Genomic DNA, 27,507 nt, shown 5'->3' with positions numbered 1-27,507 from the left:
GTACAGAGTAACCACGATGGGCACAGGATTAACACTGGTAAAGCAGGTAGTGGCTGTGGGTAGCGGTAACAGGTCTCTACAGTGGAGCTGAGTAGTGCATGACCCTGTTGTACTGCGGCACTCTACACAGTGCAGTGTGCTCACTAACACAGCAGTGATGTCATCCCGCCAGTGCGTCACTGTACTGGGAGGAGGGGCCTGGCGGGTGCCCAGATCAGCTGCTGATGACAAATGTCTCCCTTTGCAGCACAAAGCGGCGCCACACATAGTATTTTTTCTTATTATTTGGGAGGGTGGTAGTGTGGCATTACCTGACAGATTAGTATAGGTATATGTGGTAGCAGGACCGCCATCAGGGGGGGGCCAGGATGGCAGCAGTGTGGATTTCACTGGTAGCCAGGGAGAAGAAACAGTGCCGGCGGCATTTTTTGAAACACCTTTCTTATCAATTAAAGAAAGGTGACAGCAATCATAAATGAAGAGGGAAGTCCAGAAGAACATTTTGTCCCACCTGGAATGGGTCATGTTGGGAAATATGCTGTAACCACCTATAAAAAAACTAAACAAGGCCCTACCACCAGGCTCAGACTGGGTTTCAGGGGAGCTGGGCAATTCCCCGGTGGGCCCCACTGATTTCAGGTCACGCCCCTTTCTGAGAGGGACGGGGCTTAGCTGTATGCGATTGGGGGGGGTAGACTATTCTCCTGCGCAACAGAGGCCAGATGGCAGAGTGCCCGATATTAGGGCAGTATACAGTATATACTGCCTGGCAGTTACAATGGGGGGGCCGGCCGAGAGGAGATCACCTTTCTTGTAATGGTATAACAGGAAGTGGGGAACTGAGTGTATTCCGGAGCAGCAGCAGCAGGAAGTGTGTCTGCAGTAGTGTGTTCGGTGCGGGTGGAGTCCGCTGAGCCCAGTTATAGACCTGACTGGAGCTCACTGCTGCTGAGCTGACGCTGTGTATTTTAGTGTTAATGTTGTTATGTGAGAGTTGCTAAACATTAATGATGTACAGGAACAGGAGAGCATCCTGAATTGTGACCATTTATTATATAAACTGTTTAAAGTAACCTTTAATGAGTGAGGACTTCCCTTTGATGGGAAAGAAAGACAGTCTGCTGGGTGGTGTTTACAGGTGTTTGTGTAAATGCACATTAAATGCTCCAACACTTCACAAATCCTTGGTTTCTGTACTGCTACGTTGCACTTATTGTACAATTGGCATGTGCAGGGCCATATTAAGCCTTGTGGGAGCCCCACATCGATAAAATCCTAACACCTGTCAGAATCCCGGCACAAGGGGGAAAGGTAAGTTTAGGCAGCTGGCAGAGAGGGTTAGGGGTAGGAGAAGGGTTAGGATACCTAATGACAGGTGTCAGTATCCTAACCCTGTCAGGAAGCCAGATTTTGACCACCGAGATCCTGAGTGTTGGCTTCCTGTACCCAACCCGAGTGGCAGTACTGCTGCTACCTGTGACTGCTGTCAAGTTGAGCAATGTGTGTTGGCTCAATCATGCTGCATCCAGAGAGGGTGGAGAATGGGCTGTGTCGGGGTAATGTTTGCTGCAGTGTGGGGGCCCCTAAAGTGTGCATTGTTCCCTGCTAGCATTCCTTTTTCACACCGCAGTGACTCTGTGTGTGCTGACTGTCAGCTTCCTAATCAAACTTCACTGTGGCATTGGAATAAAGAGGGATGCGGGCTGTCCTCTGGGACGCCACAGAAACTATTTTGTGCACATGTATCGCATACCCTCCAACATTTCACAGCAAAAACCTGGTACAGGGGCATGTCCACATTCTAAAGGGGGCGTGGTTACATATAAAGGGGCATGTCCACGGGGGCTGTGCTCTATCGACTGAATACAGAATCAATGGCCCAGGACTCTGGGAGAAAGGACACAGAGTGAGTGACACGCTTACCTTACCTTACTCGCTCCTTCCTTCTTCTGTCTGCTTCGGGCGGCTCCTCACATAACACCACGTGCCCGCTGCAACTCCTCTCTCTCATTCAGCGTTCCCTCAATAAAGTTTTCCTTTGATCACTGAAGCTGGTGCGGCGTGATCATAATGTCACGCCGCGCCGGCTTCAGTGATCAAAGGAAAACTTTATTGAGGGCACGCTGGCCAATGCTGTGTAGGTAAGGAAGAAGGCGGAGCGGGAGGGCGGCTTTGAGAAGTGACTCATGACGAGTCACTTTACTCACTCTATTGTGCAGCGGTGGGGGTGGGGCTGTCACTGTCTGCCTGTCAGGGGGGTAATAGCAGGCAGTAGTAGCAGTGACGGACAGGCCCCCCTAGTGGTCATGCCTGGGAATACCTCATAGCAAAGCAGTTACTTTTTCTCATACCTTATAACTGAAGTTTAGGACTTTGGGGCCTATTCATCAACACTAAAATAACGTTTTTAAGGACATTTTCCTTAAATAACGTTATTTTGGTATTCATGAACAGACTTAGCATAGGAGATATCACAGATATCTCCTTGCTAAGTTCCCCTGCGTTACTTTCCACACTCCCCATACATTAGTATGGGGATGTGGAAATTGTGGTATTCATCAAATTCCAAAAATTATGAATTTTCGGAATTTGATGCAGTTACTATTCGCCACTGTGAGGTGGCGAATAGCAGAATCGACTTACCTGTATCCGCGTGTGCAGGTCCCCTGACGGGTCCCTCCGGCGCTCTGCTCCGTCCTCAGGCTCCGGAGGCTGGTCGGACATGTGTGTTCCCCAGCAGAGCACAAGAAAGTTTAGAAAAAGAAAAAAAAAGTTGTTTTTTTTTTTCTAATCTGTCATGTGGTCTGCTGGGAAACCGCACGACAGACCAGCAGGACGGAGCCGGAGGCTGCTGCGCGGACAGGTAAGTCGGGGGGGGGTAGGTGAGCGGAGGGGGGTCAGGGAGGTACACAAACTTAACGCATCTGTAGGCAGTGCTGCACATGCGCTGGTTTTACAGATGTAATAGCGCATGCGCAGCACTGTTTCCAGATGCGATAAGGTAGTGTAGGCAGGGAAAGTATCTATTTCCCGAAAAGCTGTCATCGCAAAAATGACAGCTTTTCGGAATAGATACTTATGGAGAGGTGGAATGATGAATTCCACCTATAATTAGGTAGAACTCCATGTGAGTTCTAAACCTAATTATCTCTAGAGAATTGTTAGGTTTAATGAATAGGCCCCTTTGTCACTATGAAGTACATTGAAGCAGAATGAATAAATGAGGAGAGAAGGAGGGAGGGGATCAAAGAGGAGAGAGGAAAGTGCAGATCAGAGAGGGGAAGTGACAGAGGCCAATAAGAAAGGAGAGGGGAGGAGAAAGAGCCAATCAGAGAGGGGTGGTGACAGAAGCCAATAAGAAAGGAGAGGGGAGGGGCAAAGAGCCGATCACAGGGTAGAGAATTAAAGAGGTGGGAAGTGAATGTAATCAATCTGACAGGAAGACGGAGGTGACAAAAGATGATCACAGAGGAGGGAGGCGTCGAGGGGAGGCAATCTGGGTAGTGTGAGGGAGCATGAAATATAGAAACAGATCTCAGATCTGTAACTTATTTGGGATATAGAGCAAACAAACCAAGATAAAACTAATAGACGGCCATGATACTATGCAGTCCCCCATGAATTCCGGAACTCTGGATGGCACACTCTGTTCATTTTGGCGCCCGGAGCTCATGCTCCACCGGAACCACCCTCACTACACCCCTGAGGTAGTGTGTACGCTATGTATCGGGATCGTTTTGGTCTTTCTGAATCTAGCATGGTTGGGCAAAACCCCTAGTGTGTACCTACCTTAAGGATGGTAATCACTGTGAGTTTGAGAAAATCGTGCAGCAGATGAAGAAAAAAGGAGCAGTTGTATAAAGGGGCATATCCACTACATGATTCGCTTCATGAGCAATAGCGTGTAGTGTGCCCCCGGCAGTGGTGTGCTCAATGTCCTTAACGACACTGAGCACCCACACTGAATAATATATCATTCAATGACGTCACCCTCCCTCATCCTCGTAATTGCAGAACCTGACAATGCGAGTACGTGCGATGATAGATGTCGTAAACGACCAGCGGGAGTGCGCACTGCTGGTCGTTAACAACACATCCACTGGACGATATAATGAAAGATATAGTTATCATTCAAAATATCGGCTAGTGGATACACAGCTTAAGGGAACGGCAAGGTGTGACTGTGTGCAGTGTGTACCCCTCTGGACCCAGGGATCCGTGTACACCAAGCACCCTGCACCGATTATAGCTACAGCACTGAAGGACAGAAAAGTTATGCTTTATTCCTTATTTGCCTATTCAGATATAATTATGTTATTATACCTTTGCAATCAGAGCCATATCTGTTAGGGGCACAGATTTCACAAGCTGTCCCGTTAAATCCTTCTGTACAGTTACACCTTCCTGTTCCTGCATATCCATCCATACATGTTCCATGATTACTGCATGGAGCCTCCAGGCCTCCGGGACACACTGAAACACATGGAACCATTTGTTACAGCTCATAATGAAACAGTGCATATGGCACCATATACAAAAATAAGGCAAAAACATTAGATCACAGTAATAAACAGATAAAGAACCACCTACAAATAAATATATATACTAGAGATGTGCACCGACCCCCATGTTTTGGTTTTGAATCCGGATTCATCTTAGTGCTTTGGATTTGGTTTTGCAAAACCACTGTAATGTGTTATGGTTTTGGTTTTCGATCTGTATTTAAAAAACAAATAAATAAAAAAAACAGCTAAAATTACGTCATTATGACCTATTAGCATGCAATCCAATACCCGAGTTCGGTTTTAAAATCTGAGTTCCGAACTGCAGGAAAATCCGAACCAGGACCACTTGGTATCCCAAAGTGATTCGGACTCGCTTAGAACCCCTAAATTCAGTTGTTGTCGGTTCTCTAAGAACTGGACCTGCACATCTCTAATATTATATATATATATATATATATATACACACATACATACACACAGTATATATATATATATATATTTATATATATATATATATACACACACTGTATACATATGATTCATTTTTTTATTATTTTTCTTTTTTTTAATTAGAGACGGTGACATCATCTGAGTCATGGGACGAAGTGATAAATATACAAATCTGAAAATATGTACGAAAATTAGCTAAATGTGCTTTCTGTTTTAATAGCAGCTCACTATGACAGGATCTGCACCTATTCAGAAATGAGCATAAAAAAGGAGCACTTTTTTGAAAAGAGGACTTGAAGTCAGTATCATGGATAAATAAACACTTTCAGTGGGATGTACTAAAGAAAAATGCGGTAAAAACCCTGTTTTGGTTTCTTTTACCGCATTTCCATATGTACTAAGCCCCGGTCACTCTATTATCGGTGCGGAGGGTAACACCAGAAAAACCTGGCATTACCCTATAGAAGCCTAAGGGCTTCTTACCGCACCCGACACTTTGCTGCCGCCTCGCCGTTGCCCAGCAATGGGCCCCACTCACCTGGCTCTCCATGGTCGCAGCCCGTGCTCCTCCTGGGTCCTCCGCCAGGGACTTCCTGCTCAGGTCACCAGCAGGAAGTTCCCGGGGCTCGGAGGGGGCAGGGTCCCAAAGAGACCCCCTCACCCGACGTTGGCTGCTTCGCAAAAGGCAGCTCTTTGCAATACTAATCGTATATGTCAGTACATATGCGATTAGTAAGGTTGCGATGACTGGCGGAATGGTCACCGCAACCTTAGTACATCCCACCCTAAAATACATAAAATTATAAGTCAATAAAAAAGAAATAAAAGATATATAAAAGTAAGCTGCAGTCATAAATTAGCACACGATATAGTCTTGATATTGATACAAAATATTCACTAGTGTCCAAACAACATTATAGACATCACGTTGATAGAGAGTATACAAAGTAAATGGTATATGTAGAAGCACCTTAAACTTTTGCTATACGTGCTGTGTATGAACAACAATCAATATGTTCCATACTGTAACATATACCGTTCTCAAGTATATTCCGGAACATACAGTCCCTCTGAGGATGGAATGAATGTCACAAATACATTATAAGCTGGAAATCCTAATGAACTTTGGTAAATAATATATTGTAACTTTAACATGGTTTGTTACAAGCTGGCTGAACTCGTCATGTATTGCACGAATTGCTCTGAAATAATATGTAACCTCCTGAGTCTCCTTTGGTAAAGCTGGCTCAGAACATGCAAGTAAGGCAAAAACTAGGTACACACTATACCATTTTCAGGCTGAAATGGCAGATACTGGGTCATTGGCCCAATAATGGTTTAGTATGTATGGTGCACCAGGGCCAAAACATGTGGAATTTTCTCCCGACATAGCGTGAGCAGCACACGCTATGTCCCTTGGAATTTATTCATAAAATGTAGAGTGTACGTCCATTGTCCTGATTCCTGTTGATAGTTGTAGGGAGACACTGATCAGAGATACAAGATAGGGTTGAAGGGATTGTAAATAAAAAAACATTACAGGGTAGTGCAGAGTAGTAGCAAGTAACCACGGTGCCTGGAGAAAGGGCATGTCATAGCGCCCTCCCCGTACTGAACTGTGCCAGTGGGGTTTGGCCAGCCTGCGGGGGAATACTGAAGTGAAGAGGAATTAATGCTTCAGTGATGGGGTAGCTATACATAAATATAGCACTGTTATATTTATGTATAGCATCTGGGATCTGACTTTTATCTCTGTTGAATCATCGTTATTAGTCAATAGAGGAGATTGTAGTATATATTCTAATCATTTAACTTAAATTGACAGAATACATGTGCTAGAGTGAATTTCCACAGGGTGCACAGCTATTACTGCAATTACTGCCCCAAGCAGCATTCACTGGAGTAGGAACACCTATGGGAAGTTCCCTTCTCAGCTATGCTCCTACTGAGCAAATATACATTACACCTACAGTATATTAATGTGAGTACTACTAACCATGTCATGTTCTGTCTACCACCATTATTATTATTTCAGATCTCCTAATATTTATTAAAATACCTTTCAAATAACACTTTGTGGTCATGCCTGGGAACACCTCATAGCAAAGCAGTTACTTTTTTTAATCTCATATCTTATAACTGAAGTTTAGGACTTTGTCACTATGAAGTCCATTGAAGCAGAATGAATAAATGAGTAGAGAAGGAGGGAGGGGATCAAAGAGGAGAGAGGAAAGTGCAGATCAGAGAGGGGAAGTGACAGAGGCCAATAAGAAAGGAGAGGAGAGGAGAAAGAGCCAATCAGAGAGGGGAAGTGACAGAGGCCAATAAGAAAGGAGAGGGGAGGAGAAAAAGCCAATCAGAGAGGGGTGGAGACAGAAGCCAATAAGAAAGGAGAGGGGAGGGGCAAAGAGTCGATCACAGGGTAGAGAATTAAAGAGGTGGGAAGTGAATGTAATCAATCTGACAGGAAGACGGAGGTGACTGGGGCCGGGATGTACTAAAGGGAAAATGCCATAAAAACCCGAAAACGGGGTTTTTACCGCATTTCCATATGTACTAAGGCCCGGACGCACTTTTATCGGTGCATAGGGTAACGCCAGAAAAACCTGGCGTTACCCTATAGAAGCCTATGGGCTTCTTACCGCACCTTGCTCCCGCCGGTTCGCCGCTGCCTCGCCGCCCCGCTGTCGCCCAGCGCTAGCCCCACTCACCTGCTGTCCATGGTCGCCAGCCTGCGCTCCTCCTGGCTCCTCCTCCTCCTAAGCTTCTTCCGGGTGCAGGGAGGAGGAGGAGGAGCCCGGGGCTTCCTGCACATGTGACCAGCAGGAAGCTCCCGGGGCTCAGAGGGGGCGGGGTCCCACGGAGACCCCGTCACCCGGCGTCGGGTACTTCGCAAAGGGCAGCTCTTATCGCAAGAGCTGTCCTTTGCGATACTAATCGCATATGTTAGTACAGATGCGATTAGTAAGGTTGCGGTGACTGGCGGAATGGTCACTGCAACCTTAGTACATCCCGGCCAAAAGATGATCACAGAGGAGGGAGGCGTGGAGGGGAGGCAATCTGGGTAGTTTGAGGGAGCATGAAATATAGAAACAGATCTCAGATCTGTAACTTATTTGGGATATAGGGCAAACAAACCAAGATAAAACTAATAGACGGCCATGATACTGTGCAGTCCCCCATGAATTCCGGAACTCTGGATGGCACTCTCTGTACATTTTGGCGCCCGGAGCTCATGCTCCACCGGAACCACCCTCACTACACCCCTGAGGTAGTGTGTATGCTATGTATCGGGATCGTTTTGGTCTTTCTGAATCTAGCGTGATTGGGCAAAACCCCTAGTGTGTACCTACCTTAAGGATGGTAATCACTGTGAGTTTGAGACAATCGTGCAGCAGATGAAGAAAAAAGGAGCAGTTGTATAAAGGGGCATATCCACTACATGATTCGCTTCATGAGCAATAGCGTGTAGTGTGCCCCCGGCAGTGGTGTGCTCAATGTCCTTAACGACACTGAGCACCCATACTGAATAATATATCATTCAATGACGTCACCCTCCCTCATCCTCGTAATTGCAGAACCTGACAATGCGAGTACGTGCGATGATAGATGTCGTAAACGACCAGCGGGAGTGCGCACTGCTGGTCGCTGACAGCACATCCACTGGCCGATATAATGAAAGATATAGTTATCGTTCAAAATACCGGCTAGTGGATACACGGCTTAAGGGAACGGCAAGGTGTGACTGTGTGAAGTGTGTAATTAATGGCGTATTGTAGCAGCATCATGGGAGAGCCTTGGCACGTTTCTCAGTCATGGACTCTTCAGAAGGAGAATGTATGTCTTCCGATGAAACCAGAAGGAATTAGAGGTAGCTTGCAGATACTCTCATAGGAATTAATATGGCTGCTCTGATTGGTTAGAGAACAGCAGTTCCTCAGACTCTGACGAAGCAGAGTGTCCCTGTTTATTCTATGAGATTGTCTGTGAATTACCTAACATTCGCATCGTGCTCCCATAGGAGCACCTTGTGCAGAAAGTTTCTTTCTTTTTTTGCCAAGACCCATGTATTGCCTACATGGAATGAAGAGGACCTTCCCTAGGCATATTTCAGCAGTAAATTGGAAAACAAGGTGTGTGGGAGAGCTTTATTTCAATAAATTACTTTACCATTGGGGGTGTATCTCATGTTGTTTTCAGTATTAATATTTTTACAGGTGTACTACAGGTTCTGTACCAGCAGGTCCTGGATGCCAGGACATAATGGCACTTATGATTCTCCAATTACTATCATGCCTTGCAGGATTGCTGGGACCAGTAGTGCATTTGCAAAGAATAGTATTTTCTACTGTTGACAATTTCTAAAGAGGTATAAGGAACAGTCCTGGGATTTCAGCACAGGAATGGTTGTCCATAGGGAGAGGGCCCCATTTATTTTGGGGACCCTACGTCCATAGGGATTCTAGCCCTGGGCTGGTCAGTGTAGTGCTGGTTGACTTTATCGTCAGGGGATCCCACCACAAGTGTCTCCCTGTTATAGAGACACCAGCACTGACTGTATCAGCTTAGTGCTGTTTAGTGAAAAAATAATCGGGGGGGAGGCTGGCTGCCAAATCATTGCGCCCCCTTTCAATAGCATCATTGCTATTACCTACTGGTGACTAATTACTTCTGGCATCACTGGGACTGTTAGTGCAATTAGAAGATGACTGCATACCTAGGCCAATAGTGACCATCTTCCAATGCTATATATAAACAAGCCTGATAATGATCAGATCAATGTTCTATTGGCTTATCATAAATCTTAGCTAATTGGCCGATATTGGGCCACCTGTCCGATATCAGATACTATATTGTAACTTGTGTCCGCCACTACTGCTGGGCATTACAGTACCTGTATACTGGATAAACTGAGGAATTTGTTTTTAACTGATCTATATCTTTTTATGATGCTGGTCTCTTCTCTCAGATAGCCATCTCTCCTGAGTCAGAGGAGGAAACTGGATGAAAGTCCTTTTGCCAACTTTTCAGGGTAAAAGCATGCCTGCCGTCATCAATCCACACTTCAAATGTTAATATTATTACTAGGTAGGTGGTTTTTTTTGGGACTTTTGGTGAACTGGCATCTGCAGGGTCATTCAAGGGCTGTTCCAGCAGAGGAGCCGTGGCGGCATAACATCATAGGTCACGCAGCCATCCGCCGTACCACGCATACAGTGCTCTGCAATGACTTAGGGGTCTGATTCAGAGGTGAGCATTAATGCAGCCATGACTGCCTCTTTTTTGAATTTATGCTTCTACTGCAGCAAATTGGCTTCCTACTGAGATGCCCACTGCCTACGTACAAAAACACACCATTGAACACACATCGGTCGAACATTGTACATCAAAGAAGGCCTATGGAAAATGCACGCGGTGCCAGTGCAACTGCATCTTAGCACACAATTGCTGGCTGTGACACACCCGCGTCTGGCTTGTCACCTTCTTGTTACTGCATCCACATTTGTCCTGCAAAGCCCAATGTTAATCATTGAGATGCATGCGCAGCAGGGACGAATGCACAGACTGGAAACATCGGCCGCTTGTGTCCAAAATCGACGCTGCACACTAGAGATGTGCTGTGACCCCTGTGTTTTGGTTTTGGATCTAGATTCATCTTCTTGTCTTGGTTTGGTTTTGCCAAACTACCCTCAAGTGTTTTGGTTTTGGATCTGCGTTTTTTATTGATAAAAATAGCTAAAATCCTGCAATTTTTGCAGTCCAAAACCCAAAATTCATATTTAAAATCCGGATTCCGAACTGTGGGAACATTAGAACCGCAACTTGGGTCTGTCCGGATCTCCTCAGGAGATCAGAACTGCTACTCGGTTCGGATTTACAAAATTCAGGTGGATTCGGGTTTCTGGAGCATACACCTCTGAACCAGGCCTTTAGTCACTGAGGTTCAGTGGCGTCACAAGGGGGGTGCAGGCCGCACCCAGGAGTCACCTGCCGAGGGGTGACACCAAAGTGAAGACTCCCCCTCAGTGACAGGATCCGGGTACTGCACTGTAGAATTACGTTCTGCACTCGGCTCCTGTCACAGTGAGGGAGCCGGCACTATTGGTACACTGGTCCCCGAGGGCCGACCGCACCTCCGGAGAGACTAAAACCGGGGTTCGTGTGCATGGCCCTGCTCCCAGCAGTGAGACCACGCCCCTTGTCATGAAGCCACGCCCCCTTTTCCCGGCGTGTGACGATGCAGCTCACACTGCTATACTGCCCACCCCTGCCTGCACCAGGTGCATCAGCAGGTAGGGACGCCACTGCTGAATATGCAGCCATTGCTGGGTGCCGCTGGCAGCTGAGGGCAGGGAGGGACTGGGAAGAGCGCCTCTCTTGAGGCGAATAATGCGTTTTTCCCTGTGGGACCCAATGTGTGTGTTTTTTTTCCTGTGGGGGCCAATGTGTGTTTTTTTTTTCCTATGGGGGCCAATGTGTTTTATTTATTTCTTGAGGCCAATGTTTGTGTGTTTATTTCCTGTGAGTGTCAGTGTGTTTTGTTTTTTCCCTGTGGGGGATAATGTGTGTGCTTTTATTTCCTTTGCGGGACATTGTGTGTGTTTTTTTCTTTTCCGTGGGGGACAATGTGTGTGCTTTTTTCTTTTCCGTGGTTGACAATGTGTGTGTTTTTCAATAATATAAATAATAATAATAGAAGTATTAACTATGGATATAACTGGATTGGGGAGGGGGTGCTCCAAAATTTATCGAACAGAGGCCCTGATTCAGAGGCGGACGCTCTGACAGAGCGCTCGCTCTGAATCAGGGCCGGCCTTCTTGTTTTTAGAGCGGCCTCCTGGCCGCTCGCATAGCTGTGGGTGAGACCATCGCGACCATCGGGCTTGCGACGAGACCCTTGTGGTAGGGTCTCGTTGCCGCAAGCCCCAGAGAGATTTCGGCTCTCACAGAGCCGAAATCTCTCCCACTGACATCACTCGTAATGTCAGTGGGGCCGCCCCCAAACGGAGGCATTCACATGGGAACGCCTCAGTTTGGGCAGCCACTCCCCCGGCCCTCCCACCAAAGGGGGCGAGCTGTCACTCAACATCGACAGCACGCCCCCTTTGGTACGAGACCCGGAGTGACGGTTTGCCTGTCGCTATCCGGGTCTCGCGCATGCGTACGATGGAGCCGTCGCCATCGTGCGCATGCGCACTGGGCCACCATCGACCCGCTTGCGAGCGCATAGCGCTCGCGAGCGGGTCTGAATCAGGCCAAGAGGCCCTGATTCAGAGCCGGACGCTCTGAGAGAACGCTAGCTCTGAATCAGGGCGTTTTTTTTTAATGTTTGGAGCGGCCACCCACAGCTATAGCGAGCGGCCATGATGATGGGCGCTATGGTCAAGACCATCGCGACCATCGGGCTTGCGACGAGACCCTTGTGGTAGGGTCTCATTCATCGCAAGCCCCAGAGAGCTTTCGGCTCTAACACTCGTGATGTCAGTGGGGCCGTCCCCAAACAGCAAGCGTTCCTTCGGGAACACCTCCGTTTGGGCAGCCACGCCCCCGGCCCGCCCACCAAAGGGGGCGAGCTGTCACTCAACATCGACAGCTCACCCCCTTTCGTGCGAGACCCGGAGCGGCGTATGCGCTGTGGGCCACCATCGACCCGGTTGCGAGCGCTCAGCGTTTGCGACCGGGTCTCAATCAGGCCCAGAGTGCCGTTAGACCTGGGGCTGGCCCTGGGCATCTATAATGTCTCTGTTGCTGCCCTACCACTATCACTGAATAATATTAGGTAGTTTGAGATGCACTATTGAATTAGAACATGTTACTTAATAATAACAGGTCTAGTGGCGTAAGTACCATAGGTGCAGGGGGTGCGGCTGCTATGGGGCCCGGACCAACCCGGGGCCCGGCCTCCCCCTGCACCTACGGTGCCAGGCCTCTGTCTGTGGCCCTTCCCTCGCACCCTCCTCACTCCCCCATCACTCTCCTCACTCCCCTCTACTCCACTTACCTGTTCCGTGGTCGCGTCTTCCCAGTCAGCTCCGCCTCCGGCTCTCCCCATTGGCTGATACCTCCTCCCAGCATCAGTCATCGAGATGGAGCCGACTGGGAGAGAAGGTGCACCTGCCCTGCACAGCGCGACCATGGATCAGGTAAGTCGGGGAGTGAGGAGGGTGCAGGGGCCTCAGGCCAAGGGGGGTCCATGGGACAAGAGCGGGGGCGGTAGGCTGAGAGGGGGGGCTGCGGGCTGAGAGGTGGGCCTATGAAATTTTTTGCTATGGGGCCCCGTAGGTATAGTTACGCCCCTGGTGAACAGCTACAGTATCTGTGAAGCATGAGTAGGCCTTTCTAAAAGCAACACAGAAAAATTATTTGACAGCAGGTTAAATTTGATCTTTGCACCCAGTCTGGCCTTTTATCTGACCTCAGATACAGTTTAAAGTAACATTATACTTACTTAGCTTGCAGATTCTGTGCTGGTTTGTCTGTGAAAGCTTGTGTCCCATACTTACCTACTTTTTACAGCACAACCCTGGGAGATCCCAAACCTCAGTACACTGCTTTATGCAATGCTGGGGCAGGCAAAGGCAAAACAAATCACTGCAAATTGCATCATCACTCCCCCACTTCACTGCTGAAATTGATGCAATTTGAGAGGGTGGGCTATTCTCCAAAAATTGTTCTGGACATTCCAAGAGAGCAGGAAAGTATGCTCTATCCATATTAGTCATCGTTTGTAGCCAACCATTTTTTACTACTTAGGGGTTTTTAAGCAGTCTGTAGTCTGCTGTGAACAGCACCAATACTGCTGGAGTACACCATACGCTCCAATTGAGCCTCTTCTGGAGAGAAGGGCTGGATTAAGGACAACTCAGCTGAGGCATACAGCGTATACATTATACATCTATTGGGCCTATCAGCTGATAATTGTATGATCAGTCATTAATTGTATAGTAACTGTGTAAATAGTAATACCAGTAAGGTGAATTACAGGCGCTGAAATGATCTGTTTGACCAAGCAGTTACTAAAATAGGGATAGTCAAGCTCTTTAACTATAAACGCAAATACAAAGTAGTAGCGCTATAATCAATGCATAAATATATAAAGAAATGCAGTAAATTACTGAAGAATTTAGATATATTTTGTCAGTTTAATAAGAAAAGGTAATCCATAAAATATATAAAATAGAAATATGAGCAGAGTGCCTCACTCCTATAATTGTCCACAATGTGTAGAGCCTGTTCCTATGTATACTTCCGTTATAGATCAAGCAATAACAACAGTATTTCAATCTCAATCATGATAGAATAGGACTGTCCTTTGGGTGTAGTAACCAAGCTTCTCAGCGGTAGAGCAATAATCCTTATGATATATGAATCCCATACAGCGGGGTCAAGAGTCCCCAGATATTCATGGTGTGTGGATAATGCTCAGTCCAAAAATGGAGATAATTCCAAAGTCCAAGATGGCAACAATGCTTTTCGCTGTACAGGAATGACAGCTTTTTCAGGGTGGGACCGCCTTTGAAAAAACTGTCCTTCCTGTACAGCAAAACACGTCGGTTGATTTGACTCTTGCCCCCACAAATAACTTTTACAACTAATCTTCCTCAAAGAAACCTGGACCAACTTGCTGTATATACTAAAAAGCATCGTTGCCATCTTGGACTTTGGAATTATCTAAATTTTTGGACACTTCCATATAGGTGTTGGGAATACTTGACACATAGGCACGTCATTGAATCTTCCTCTATGTATCAACTGCTACCAACATGTCTTAGATTGGAATCGGTATGTAATGCTGGCTGTCGGGATGGCTCCTGTAAGAATACCGACAGCGGCATCCTGATGCTTGACATGCTGACAGGGTCGGGTAAGTATACTTACCCTCCCCCCTAACCCTCCCTTTTTATAGCCTAACCCTAACCCTTCCTGTTAGTGCCTAAACCTAAGTCTCCCCCTTTCGTGCCTAAACCTAACCCTCCTCCCTTAGTGCCTAACCCTAGCCCCCCAGTGGTGCCTAACTCTAACCCTCCCCCCCAAGGGGTGCCAAACCCTAACCTCCCCCTCAAAACCTAACCCCGCTACGCTCCCTAAACCTAACCTTACCCCCACGCGGCTAACGCTAAGGGCGCCCTGGACTTACCTCATTCAGGTTGGTGTCCTTCGACGTTACGGTGTCGGGTTTAAGATAGGAATCAGTATTTCAACGCCTATCTTAAGTCCCTTGTCGGGATTCCTTGTCGGTATTGACACCTGTGGCATCGCGGCCGCCGGTCTCATAACTACATCCCCTTAGATTATAAGTATGTTTGGCCTGGGTCATCTCCCTCCTCCAAGCGCTACGGTACTTAAAAACAGTATTTGTGCACACAACTCTAAGTACCAGCAATATCCAGTGTAAACACATTCCACTAGGCTCATAGAGGTCCTTGTACTTAATTGAATCTGCCCCATAGTGTAATAATACTAATTGTAGCTGTTGTTGGGAGCAGTGTAAGTGGCTGCTTTTAGCCTGAATGAGTATTAAGAAGAGGAAGAAAGTAGAGAAGAGTTTGATAGGGTTGGGTAAAGATGTCAATAAAATAGTCTTGCAACTTGTGCATGGGATGAAGCTGTAGGAGAGGAGACATTAAAAGGTCATTGGTGGAATGCAAATGTCAACAAAGGTAGTTTTTATAGTTGAGGTCAGAAATATAGGTGGGACAATAGTTATCCTGGGGCTTGTAGCCAAGGCTCAGTACAGTGACTTTATTCTGTTTTGGGAATCCACTACAGTGACTGACAAAGAGAAAGGCAGGGAAGTATAGATGAGTCTTGATGATTGATTGGAGCGTTGACAGTCTTGTAACTATCAGGGCAGACACATCTGGAAGTAACAGCATTTAAGAACTCCTTACTCTTTGATGACTGTCCCCCGGCTATAAAAGCTCTTGTCAAGTTTCTAGCTGAACTATGCATGTTAAAACCAAGAGTATCTTGTATCTTTCTTTAAAACTAACTAAAACAGATTTCTCATGTAGTTGTTAATCATTTTGTTGGCTGAAGTTACTCACAATGGGTCCTATTTATCACAATTTACATGAAAAATTTAAATGTGATAAAATATTTTTACCTAAATTTGCAATTTTCGCGCAAATTTAGGGAAGAAGATGATCCCTCATCTGGTAAAATTGCAAAGCAGTAGTCCATAGGCTACTGTAGGCTTTCACCATTATCAGATGGTGTTGCTTGGTAAATCAACACCATCTGTCAACAAGAACTCTTTTGAATATACAAATGCAACTCTATAACTCCAGATGGTCTGAATGAGACCATTGAGTTAAATTGTGTTTTATAACACAGCATGTTGGCCTCTGCAGGGATTATAGTGACTGTCCGGTCACATTTTCCCCACACAGTACTCCATGCACTCATTGCTTATTATCTCATATTGCACAACTGTATGTCTACATCCCTATTGAATTACATGGTTCTTTACTTAATGTTATATATGGATATTCTCTTGGATCCTATATACAGTACTAACCATTAGATGGAACAGTTAAGCTGCAGTTGTAATATCGGGGTTTATTACCTTTTGGTATTTAGTACATCATCTGATTGATATTTATATTCCTGAGTTTTTTAGTGATCCGAGTATTTTGTAATTTTTTTTTTCAAAACAATTTTTATTGAGGCATAATAGGCCAACTGCTGACAATATTTTCATATATTGAAAATAAAATAGTATCACACTATTACATTGAAAATATAATAAGTACAATGCTTCCATATAATCTCAAAATGGCAAAAATATACATTAAATTCAATAACAAATTAGAAATAGATGTGTTATATATAATTCAACATATGAATTAAATTGTAAATAATTGACTACATCAAGTGTGGCCGCAACTCCAATTTACTATCGTAAGAACCGTGGGTGGGAGCCCTGCCAACCCCCATCAATCATATCAAAGAAATAGGCAGATCCTGTACTGCTAAGCTGGTTAGATACCATGTGGTGTTTGTGAGGCTATGATGTATTTGTGTCCTCGTAGTAAGTGAAAGAGTATATACGATTCCCAAACCAAGAATAGGCGTTCTGCATTATTTTCTTTATGCAAAAGCATTTCCACCCAATCCATCCTAAATAGAAAATTAAGTTTGGTTAGAAATAAAGGTATTTGGGGAGGTGCAATATCTATCCAGCCTTGTAGGATTGGTTTTCTGCCTGCAGCACTGAGAGCTAGTAAAAGTTTCTTAAAGCGCACATCCACTAGGCGATATTAATGAGCGATTGAACGATAACGACATCAATTGTTCATTAACTGTGCACAAATCGTGTACTATAATGTTGGAAATGACCAGCTCCCGCTGGTCATTTCCGACATCAATCATCGCCTGAACATGCTGGTCAATCTATATATAACGACAGATTGGGCATGTTCGGGGATGAGGGAGGGTGTCTACACTGAATGACATATCGTTCAGTGTAGGCACTGCAGGGGAAGAGGAACAACTGTACGATTACAATGTTGTAATCGTACTGTCGTTCCACTATCTGCTAGTGGATGTGCCCCTTTACTGGCCAATGTTATTCGTAGATTAGGATCGAAGACTCCCAAAATTGCCCATTCTGGAGTAAAAGGCACATAGTTTACAAGTTTGGCCTCTGCATAACGACGAACAAGATGCCAAAAGTACTGAGCAAAGGGGCAAGCCCATAAGCAATGATAGGTATCTGCTTCCTCCTGATGACATTTTGGGCAAGTGTGACTATCCGAGGCCCCCATTCGGAAACATCGGAGAGGCGATAAATTAGTGTTATGATATATGTTGAGAAAAAGCTCAGTGTACATACTAGCTGCCAAAGGCTTCCTAGAGAACTGAAGTGCCTTATCAAGTTGTGACATAGTTAAAGTAAGGAACTGAAGCAACCATCAAGCCATAACCCGAGTGATCTTAGTATGGTCTAAAATGTTTCTTACAAAAGTATACTGGACCGAAATAGCTTTATGATTTGGTACAGGCTGCTTCAAAAAACAATCTAGGGAGTTATCCCAGTTCCCATCTGAGAAATGGCCAAGAACATGTGATATATAAAAACGTGCTTGTAAAAAAGCTAAAAGATATGGACTAACCATGGCACATTTCGATGTGACATCAGAATAGGTGAGAGGATATTTATTATCTGTAGATACTAAAGATCTGATACTTTGTATCCACACCACCCTCCACAAAGTGAAGGGGTGAGCAGCCATGCCGTCTAAGAAGTTAGGGTTCTGAATTAAAGGTAAATATAGAGAGTGGAATGCGTTCAATCCGGCTTTGTGCCGTAGGATATGCCAGATATTTCTGGTAGTCCATAAAAGAGGGTTTAGTCTTGAGGGTCTGGTATCTCCCGGTCATGTTGGTGGAGAGTATTTTGTAATTTAATCTATAGGTGTGATTATTATAGAGAGGTATCATAGTTTCAATATAAGTATTGTAGTATAGGCCGGCTTGCTTCTATAGATGATATATCACCAAGTCTGAGGACTAATTCCTCATAGGGCCCCCATACATCTTGTATGGTACAGTAGACTGTCTATATTTACATGATATAGCAAAGTGATTATATAGGAAATATATTGACTAATGAGTTTAGGACTATTGTAAATGTTTGTCTCAGGACATTCTTATTATAATACAAGAATATATAGGAATATAGTAAGTAATTTTTTGTTAAGAAAAAGTTTGTGAAAGATATGCTTTAAGTATAAAAAATATAAAAAAAATAAAAGACATACAGTCAGGTCCATAAATATTGGGACATTGACAGAATTTTCAGATGTTGACCTCTATTCACCACCACAATGGTTTTGAAATGAAACAAACAAGATGTGCTTTAACTGCAGACTTTCAGATTTAATTTGAGGGTAATTACATCCAAATCGGGTGAACGGTGTAGGAATTACAACGGTTTCAATATGTGCCTCCCACTTTTTAAGGGGCCAAAAGTAATGGGACTATCAACTCAAAAGCTATTTCATGGACAGGTGTGGGCTATTCCCTCGTTATTTCATTATCAATTAAGCAGGTAAAAGGTCTGGAGTTGATTCTAGGTGTGACATTTGCATTTGGAATCAGTTGATGTCGACTCTCAATATGAGATCCAAAGAGCTGTCACTATCAGTGAAGCAAGCCATCATTAGGCTGAAAAATCAAAACAAACCCATCAGAGAGATAGCAAAAACATTAGGTGTGGCCAAATCAACTGTTTGGAACATTCTTAAAAAGAAAGAACGCACTGGAGAGCTCAGCAACACCAAAAGACCCGGAAGACCATGGAAAACAACTGTGGTGGATGACAGAAGAATTATTTCCCTGGTGAAGAAAAACCCCTTCACAACAGTTGGCCAAATCAAGAACACTCTCCAGGAGGTAGATGTATATGTGTCAAAGTCAACAATCAAGAGAAGACTTCACAAGAGCGAATATAGAGGGTTCACCACAAGATGCAAACCATTGGTGAGCCACAAAAACAGGTTAGAGTTTGCCAAACAAAATCTAAAAAAGCCATTACAGTTCTGGAACAACATCCTATGGACAGATGAGACAAAGATCAACTTGTACCAGAGTGATGGGAAGAGAAGAGTATGGAGAAGGAAAGGAACTGCTCATGATCCAAAATATACCACCTCATCAGTGAAGCATGGTGGTGGTAGTGTCATGGCATGGGCATGTATGGCTGCCAATGGAACTGGTTCCCTTGTATTTATTGATGATGTGACTGCTGACAAAAGCAGCAGAATGAATTCTGAAGTGTTTCGGGCAATATTATATGCTCATATTCAGTCAAATGCTTCAGAACTCATTGGACGGCGCTTCACAGTGCAGATGGACAATGACCCGAAGCATACTGCAAAAGCAACCAAACAGTTTTTGAAGGCTAAAAAGTGGAATGTTATGCAATGGCCAAGTCAATCCCCTGACCTGAATCCGATTGAGCATGCATTTCACTTGATGAAGACAAAACTTAAGGGAAAATGCCCCAAGAACAAGCAGGAACTGAAGACATTTGCAGTAGAGGCCTGGCAGAGCATCACCAGGGATGAAACCCAGCGTCTGGTGATGTCTATGCGTTCCAGACTTCAGGCTGTAATTGCCTGCAAAGGATTTGCAACAAAGTATTAAAAAGTGAAAGTTAGATTTAGGATTGTTTAGTTTGTCCCATTACTTTTGGCCCCTTAAAAAGTGGGAGGCACATATAGAAACCGTTGTAATTCCTACACCGTTCACCTGATTCGGATGTAATTACCCTCAAATTAAATCTGAAAGTCTGCAGTTAAAGCACATCTTGTTTGTTTCATTTCAAAGCCATTGTGGTGGTGAATAGAGGACAAAATATGAAAATTCTGTCAATGTCCCAATATTTATGGACCTGACTGTATATATAAAATATAGGTGGGTGTCTATATAGCAATTACGGCATTCAGGATGTGGAGTTATGATTGTTTATTCCCACATTTTATGAGATATTCCGGTTGTAGCAAAGTGTATGTGCATATGTATATATATTGATGTCCTGTTGAGTAAAACTCTATGGGCGGAATTAAATTGTTTTCGCGGGCCGCATCTCCCGTCTAAAGTGACAGGAGATCGCGGGCCGCTATGCAATTGTTCCAGATTTTCGTGCTGATCGCACCCAAAGTGGTCGGGTTTAGCCGCGTAAAGCAGCTAAACCCGACCAAAGTGCTGGGCGCGATCGCGATAAGTGATGATTGGGCGCCCAAACATGTAACTTTTCGCACATTTCAGCTCTCATCTCCCAGGGGCTGCGAGCTGAAACGTAGCGCTGGCAGCTGATCATGCCCGACAGGAGCAAGAATTGAATAGCTCCGTCGGGCGTGATGGGGGCAGGAATCAATTGAATTCCGCCCTATGTACAAATCAGCTTTATGTATATAGAAAAAATAGATGGGTGTTTACATGGCTACTATAGTAATCAGGTGGTTGGTTATATGATGTTTATATGGTCACTATGGTAACCAAAATGCCGAGTGACGACAGACCCACTTCCGCATTGCGTTTTATAGAACAGTCCCTGGTCCTTAGGGCACGGAGCATTATAATTGGTGGACACCTGATCACATGGGCGCATATTGTCCTCAAGCCTTGGACTCCCGCTCACATGTCCGAGTGTGATGTAACTCCTTGGCAGAATGTTCTTACATGTTGTCCTTTAGTGTGTCGACCTTTTGTCCTTGTCGACCTTTGTCCCAGTCAACCTATTGACTGTCTAACATCTGGTGTCTACTAGACATTGTAGACCTTTTTTACTGTCTATCTATAGTCCGGAACCATTTAACACAACCCTGCCCTGCAGCGAGCGGTAGTGTTATTTTACCAGGTAGTGGTTTCCCGATCGCCAACAATTGAAGAGGATCAGTGGGAGGTACCGGCAGCTGGCATATGCGCAGAATTATTGTGAGTACTTCAGCGCGGAAAGCAGGAGGGATGGAGTGGAGAGTAGGGAAGAAGGGGCGAAGAGTAAGAGGGAGGGACAGAGAGTGGAAGGGTGGGGGGCAGAGAGCGGGGCCAGGAGACGGAACTGCAGCACTGCATTGCTGTCTACCCGTAGGGACATTACCACTCGCTGGCTCAGCTGGACGACAGCATTACCTGGATAGTTTGAATCTTCACAATGAGTGGTACATCTCATACACCGCACATTGTTATATCCAAAGCCCATACATCTTAAGCACCTATTAGCATTAGAAAAGAGTGATAAAAAGCTTATTACTTGTTGTTAAATGATAGCCCCCAGCTATGCAAACCTATTTATGAGTAGGTGGGAAGACAATAAGATCTGGTCTCAACATGGCTGGGTGGCGAACCTGGTCCTCTGGAGAAGATATATAGATGATGTCATTTTCATCTGGCAAGGAGATGAGGATTCACTTATAGAATTTACACGTTATTTAAATACCAATACTAGCAACCTCATTTTCACCACAACATATAGCCAGATTACCATTAATTTCCTTGATCTCACTATATATATAGAACAAGGTCAGATATAGACTTGCGCATATCAGAAAAAGGTGGATATAAATAGCTATATCCTTTCAAATAGTGGCCACCATCCAAAATGGCTACGCAACATTCCAAGCAGCCAATTCAAAAGGATTAGACGTAACTGCTCGGATATAGACTCATACAGAGAGCAAGGTTCAGAATTGAGTAAACAATTTCTAGAGAAGAATTATGATGAGAAACTGGTAGAAGCAGCATTTAAGGAAACAGCAGAACTGAAAAGGGACACACTACTGGAATATACCAATAAAACAAGTAAGAGAACCGATGTTGCCTTCATAACACAATACAACAGGGATAATCGAGCCCTGATCAAAATAATTAATAAACATTGGCATATTCTACAACAAGATGAGGCATTGGTGGATGTTATATAAACCAAACCTAAAATCACCTTCAGAAAAGCACTGGATATCAAAAGTAAACTAATATCAAGCTATATAACACCATCTGTTGATATCCAAAGTACCATAAATGGGAAGACACAACCTAAAGGTTTTTTCCAATGTGGAAAGTGCCAGAATTGCAAGTCAACAAATTATACAACTAAAAAACAAGAAGTATTCACTTCAAATCAAACCAAAGAGTCATACAAAATCAATGATTTCATTACTTGTGACAGTACCGCAGTAATATACTTAGCAGAATGCCCGTGTGGCAAACAATATGTCGGGAGGACTGTTCGTGCATTAAAGAGCAGAACTGCAGAACACATTAGAAACATCAAAAAAGGAGTAGAAAACCACAGCCTATCCAATCACTTTAAACTTAAACATAACTGTAATCCAACAGAATTAAAAGTGATAGGAATACAACTAATAAAGAAAAATTGGCGAGGGGGTAATTACATTAATAAGATCAATAGAGAAGAACTAAAGTGGATCTTTACCCTCAAAACAATGTCACCACGAGGACTCAATATTGACAGCGAAATGAATTCTGTTATTACTGCAGATTAATCTAATTCTCAGAATTATTATCCATTTCTGCTTGAATGAAGACTAATTTAATTAAACAGAAAAACATGAGCATATGAGAGATCACCATACAATATATAGATCTGGAAGTTAGAACTAATATTATTATTTTATACTACAGAGTTAACATTTTTCGCCTTTGGAATGCAGATCATTAATTAATCCATAGAGATTGCTATTTAATCAAATTTGATTAATAGATTTCTTCCAATTACCATCATTATATTTAACTTTCTTTTATTATTTAAGATAAAGATACGCATTGGTTTATCAAAGGTTGATATAATTTTTATTTTGATGCATTTACAACACTCATGCATCCATATTTACGTAAATAGCGTTCACACACTTTTTTACACTGTATTAGGTTAATTGCATTAAAGGGCCTGATTCAGACCCACTCGCGAGCGGCTGTACGCTCGCAAGTGGGTCGATGGTCTGCACTGAGCATGCGCACGACGGAGGGAGCTCCGTCGTGCGCATGCGCCAGACACGACGAGCGAAGGACTTTCCTTCGCTCGTTGTGTCCGATCAAAGGGGGCGTGCTGTCAATGTTGATTGACAGCACGCCCCCTTTGGTGGGCGTGCCGGGGCGTGCCTCCCTGACGGGGGCGTTCCCACGGGAACGCCTCCCGTCAGAAGCCGGCCCACTGACATCACTAGTGATGTCAGTGGGAGTGATTTTGGCTCTGTTAGAGCCAAAATCACTCCGGAGCTTGCAGTTGAAAACCTCAACCGCAGGCTCCGGCTCGCAATTTCGATGGTCGCGATGGTCACGACCATCGCGGCCATCAAAATGCACGCTCGTATAGCCTGTGGGTGGTGACCCACAGCTATACGAGCGTCCAGGAGGACGCTCCATGAAAAAGGAGCCCGGCCCTCATGCAGAGCGTGCGCTCTGCTCAGAGCGTACGGCTCTGAATGAGGGCCTAAGTTCCAGAGGTACCTATGAGATCAGGGACCACGGTATATATGAACACGCTGAACAGAGACCTACTGACACACCCCCCCTGAGGAAGGCCAATCAGAGGCCGATACGCGTTGGGAACCCCCATTTGCATATTGACACACGAGGAAGCGGTCACACGGAGAAGCAGCAACGTGAGCGGGCTCCCGGAGCTGAACAGCAGTGCAGACACAGACGGATGTGAAGCCAGCCAAGAACGCCGATCTAACCAGGATTACAGAGAGATCTCTACAAGTCTCCACGATGCAGGTACCACATTAGTGGCAGACATTTAGGAGATACGGCTTTATGCTTGAAATCACCAGAGTTTAGCCGGGTGGAGGAGGAGAAATATAGCCGGACATTCAAGGGAAAGGTAAAGGGGCAGCGGACTGTCTGCCTATTTTCAAGACTTTTACAGCACTTGTTGCACTAACTATACTCATTATTGGGACTAATCCACAGATCCAGTCGTGGCCATTTGATTGTCATTACTCCTCTACATATGGGGAAGACGTATATATATGTAAGACGCTGAGACCATTAGACCAAGTAGGAGAATTTATATGCGGGATGCCGCTCACCTACCAACATCCCACCTTAATTTATTATAGGGGGAATTAACTGATTTACTATCTCTCAGTCTCCCACTGACGCCCGCCAGCGGCCTCCTGGGGAACGTATGGTATAAGCACCAGCAGAGACCATACAGAGAGCTGATCCCTCAAAGAAAAGCTGACCCCCCGCAGTGGTGTATTGACAGACACCAGTCATTTGACACTTTAGACTTTCTCACATTTTATATACCTGTTATTCACTGACAACTGCACAGCGGTTTCCTGGGGAACATATGGTATAAGCCTAAAGCAGAGATCATATGGAGAGCTGATCCCTCCAAGAACAGCTGACCCCCCGCAGTGATTTTACATGACAGCCATTCATTTTTATGATCATATACTGTTTCATTTATTTGAATACTCACTAAGAGCATCTAGAAAATAAAATAGTCATCAAAATATTACTATTGTGCATTATTATTATTTTAGACATTGGGTTGATTTCTAATACGATTAGTCCAATATAGACTGACCACTATTGAGCGCACTTCATCCCTATCCCTTCAATTTGAAGGTAAGGTCTATGTATTAATAATCGCGTTACTGCCGCGATTATTAACGGTCCAACTCGCCGGGATACTTTCATTTTAATAAAAATATCTCGGCTATGTACCACCGGGAACTCGCAGGGACAGCGGTTGCGGGGCAACCAGGGGCTGCGGGGGAGAGATCGAAAAATCTCTCTCCTTCCCCTGGAGACTTAATAGACAAACAGTAGTTTACACCAACTGAAGATGGTGTAAACTACCGGTGTTAAACTCCGAAAAGCTTTGCTTTTTGGAGTTTAGTACATAGTGGTCAGATCGTAGTCCACATTTACAATAATGGGGAGTGCGATCTGCAACGCTAATTAGCACATTGCCAGAAATTTCTGTGAAATCTCCTGCATTGTGCTATTAGTACATAGGATCGATACATACATTTATGCAAAAACTGCAGTTTCTGCATAATTTTAAGTAAAAATCAGCTTGATACATAGGCCCCTAATCCTTTTGCAATCGGCTCTACAAAGCATAGCATAATGTCAAGATAGATTTTTTTTTTTAAACTGTTCAGTCACTGCCCTCTTGTGGGAATCTGGAGAACTTTTTGTAAAATAGCAACAATAATATAATTGCAAAACAATACCCACTCTTCTAGGAATAAAATGAGTGTATGGGCGTAACTAACTACCATAGGTGCAAGGGGTGCAGCTGCTACGGGGCCCAGAGCTGAGGGGGCCCATCTTCCTTGTCAAAGTTACATGTGTTATATATAATTTTCACCATTGGGTGGTACATAGGGGCCCTTACAAACTTTTGGTATGGGGCCTTGAAATACATAGTTACGCCCCTGAACAGGTCCATTTTAATAACCTATAAAACATGTTCATATTTTACATGATTTACATAGCTATATCATTCTTACCATGACAATCTATGCTGTAATGGTTTTTACAGCAACGTGGTGTCCATGTAACAGTGTAACATAGTCTAGTGCAGCCTTGATCACGCCATCGGGCCATTGAATATGGTCCATGTAAATTATGATATGTATATCTGTAGCGCCCCGTCCTATAGCGCTGAGTCCTAGACTGCATACTGGATCTCAAACACTGTTTTATCTCTCCCTGCAAGAAAAAAGAAAATAGATGATATAAACTGTTCTTATTTTTATGTAGGCACAATATCACCAGTGCCCCATACATTTCAATATTGCAGCCACGGGAGCTAGCTATCATTCTCCAGGGGCTATGTAGGGTCATGGGCAACAGTAAGAGAAGGTTGTAAAATAAGACTTTATTAAGATGTGTACAGAGAGCTTGGAGATGACAGTGCCTTAGACACACACAGGAATGAAGAAGACAGGCACTTTTTGGCCACCACTGTAGAAAGACTCCTGACCAACTCTTATCCAGTTCTGGCATTGTAGTTCATAGTACAATGCAGTTTTACGCCACTCATATACAATGGTTTTACGCCACTCATATACAGCTACTGGATGCTCACTGAGCAAATGTTATTATCATCTAATGGATTACACTTTCATTGCCTGCATTGGATTTGTATAGTAACATGAAAGAAATCTGTGTGGTTGTCTTTATACAGGTTGAGTCTCCCATATCCAAAATGCTTGGGACCAGGGGTATTTTGGATATCGGAATATTCCGTATTTTGGAATAATTGCATATTATAATGAAATGTCTTGGAAATGGGACCCAGATATACACACAGAATGCATTTATGTGTTAAATACACCTTATACACACAGCCTGCAGGTCATTTTAGACAATATTTTTTATAATTTTGTGCATCAAAAAAAGTTTGTGTACATACTACATACATGAAATTCATTTATGTTTCATATACACCTTATGCACACAGCCTGAAGGTTATTTTATACAATCTTTTTAATAATTTGTGCCTTAGACAAAGTTTATGTACATTAAACCATCAAAAATCAAAGGTTTCATTATCTCAGTCATGCTGAAAATATTCCGTATTTCGGAATATTCCGTATTTCGGAATATATGGATATGGGAGACTCAACCTGTATTACCCAAAAGCTTCTACTGAAGAGGTGCTGTAGCGATTGCAGCAAATTTAACTTGCAGTCATGCCCTTAGTTGTCATTTGTTTCTTCTTTAGGATTGCAATAAATTCAATATAAACAATATGAGTACTACATACAAGGCAGAAATTATGTTGAATGGTGGCTTCCCATAGACACAATAACTTATTCTCTTTAAATAGCAAATCACTTAAAACTCACCCGATGAACTGATCCTCTAGGACACGATATCTCAATGCCACATATTGAACATATGTCCCAGATATTCTGAAATAAATAAATAGTAAATCAAATTTGCCTAAGTGTGGAAAATAATTTCAAGGAAATTGTGCAAGTAACACTGTAACAGTCAGGGCATTGTAGAAAGGAAAATATCTTCCATTAATAATAATTCAACACCTGTTCAA

General features: G+C 44.1%; 1 protein-coding gene across 1 annotated transcript in view; it reads right to left on the bottom strand.

Annotated features, from left to right (window-relative positions):
• STAB1 (stabilin 1) overlaps positions 1-27,507 on the bottom strand; it is a 490,754-nt gene that overhangs the window by 166,149 nt on the left and 297,098 nt on the right. The window contains exons 53-55 of the mRNA XM_088482458.1: positions 27,302-27,367; positions 25,958-26,159; positions 4,324-4,473 (exon numbers count right to left, since the gene is read on the bottom strand). Coding sequence (XP_088338584.1) covers positions 4,324-4,473; positions 25,958-26,159; positions 27,302-27,367 — 418 coding nt within the window. The remainder of the gene's footprint in view (positions 1-4,323; positions 4,474-25,957; positions 26,160-27,301; positions 27,368-27,507) is intronic.

Source organism: Taudactylus pleione, unplaced genomic scaffold (assembly GCF_031769625.1).
Source record: "Taudactylus pleione unplaced genomic scaffold, aTauple2 ptg000289l, whole genome shotgun sequence".
In the NCBI taxonomy this organism is placed as follows: domain Eukaryota; kingdom Metazoa; phylum Chordata; class Amphibia; order Anura; family Myobatrachidae; genus Taudactylus; species Taudactylus pleione.
The sequence above is the reverse complement of the archived record's forward strand: the minus strand, read 5'-3'. Positions and strand labels throughout refer to the sequence as shown.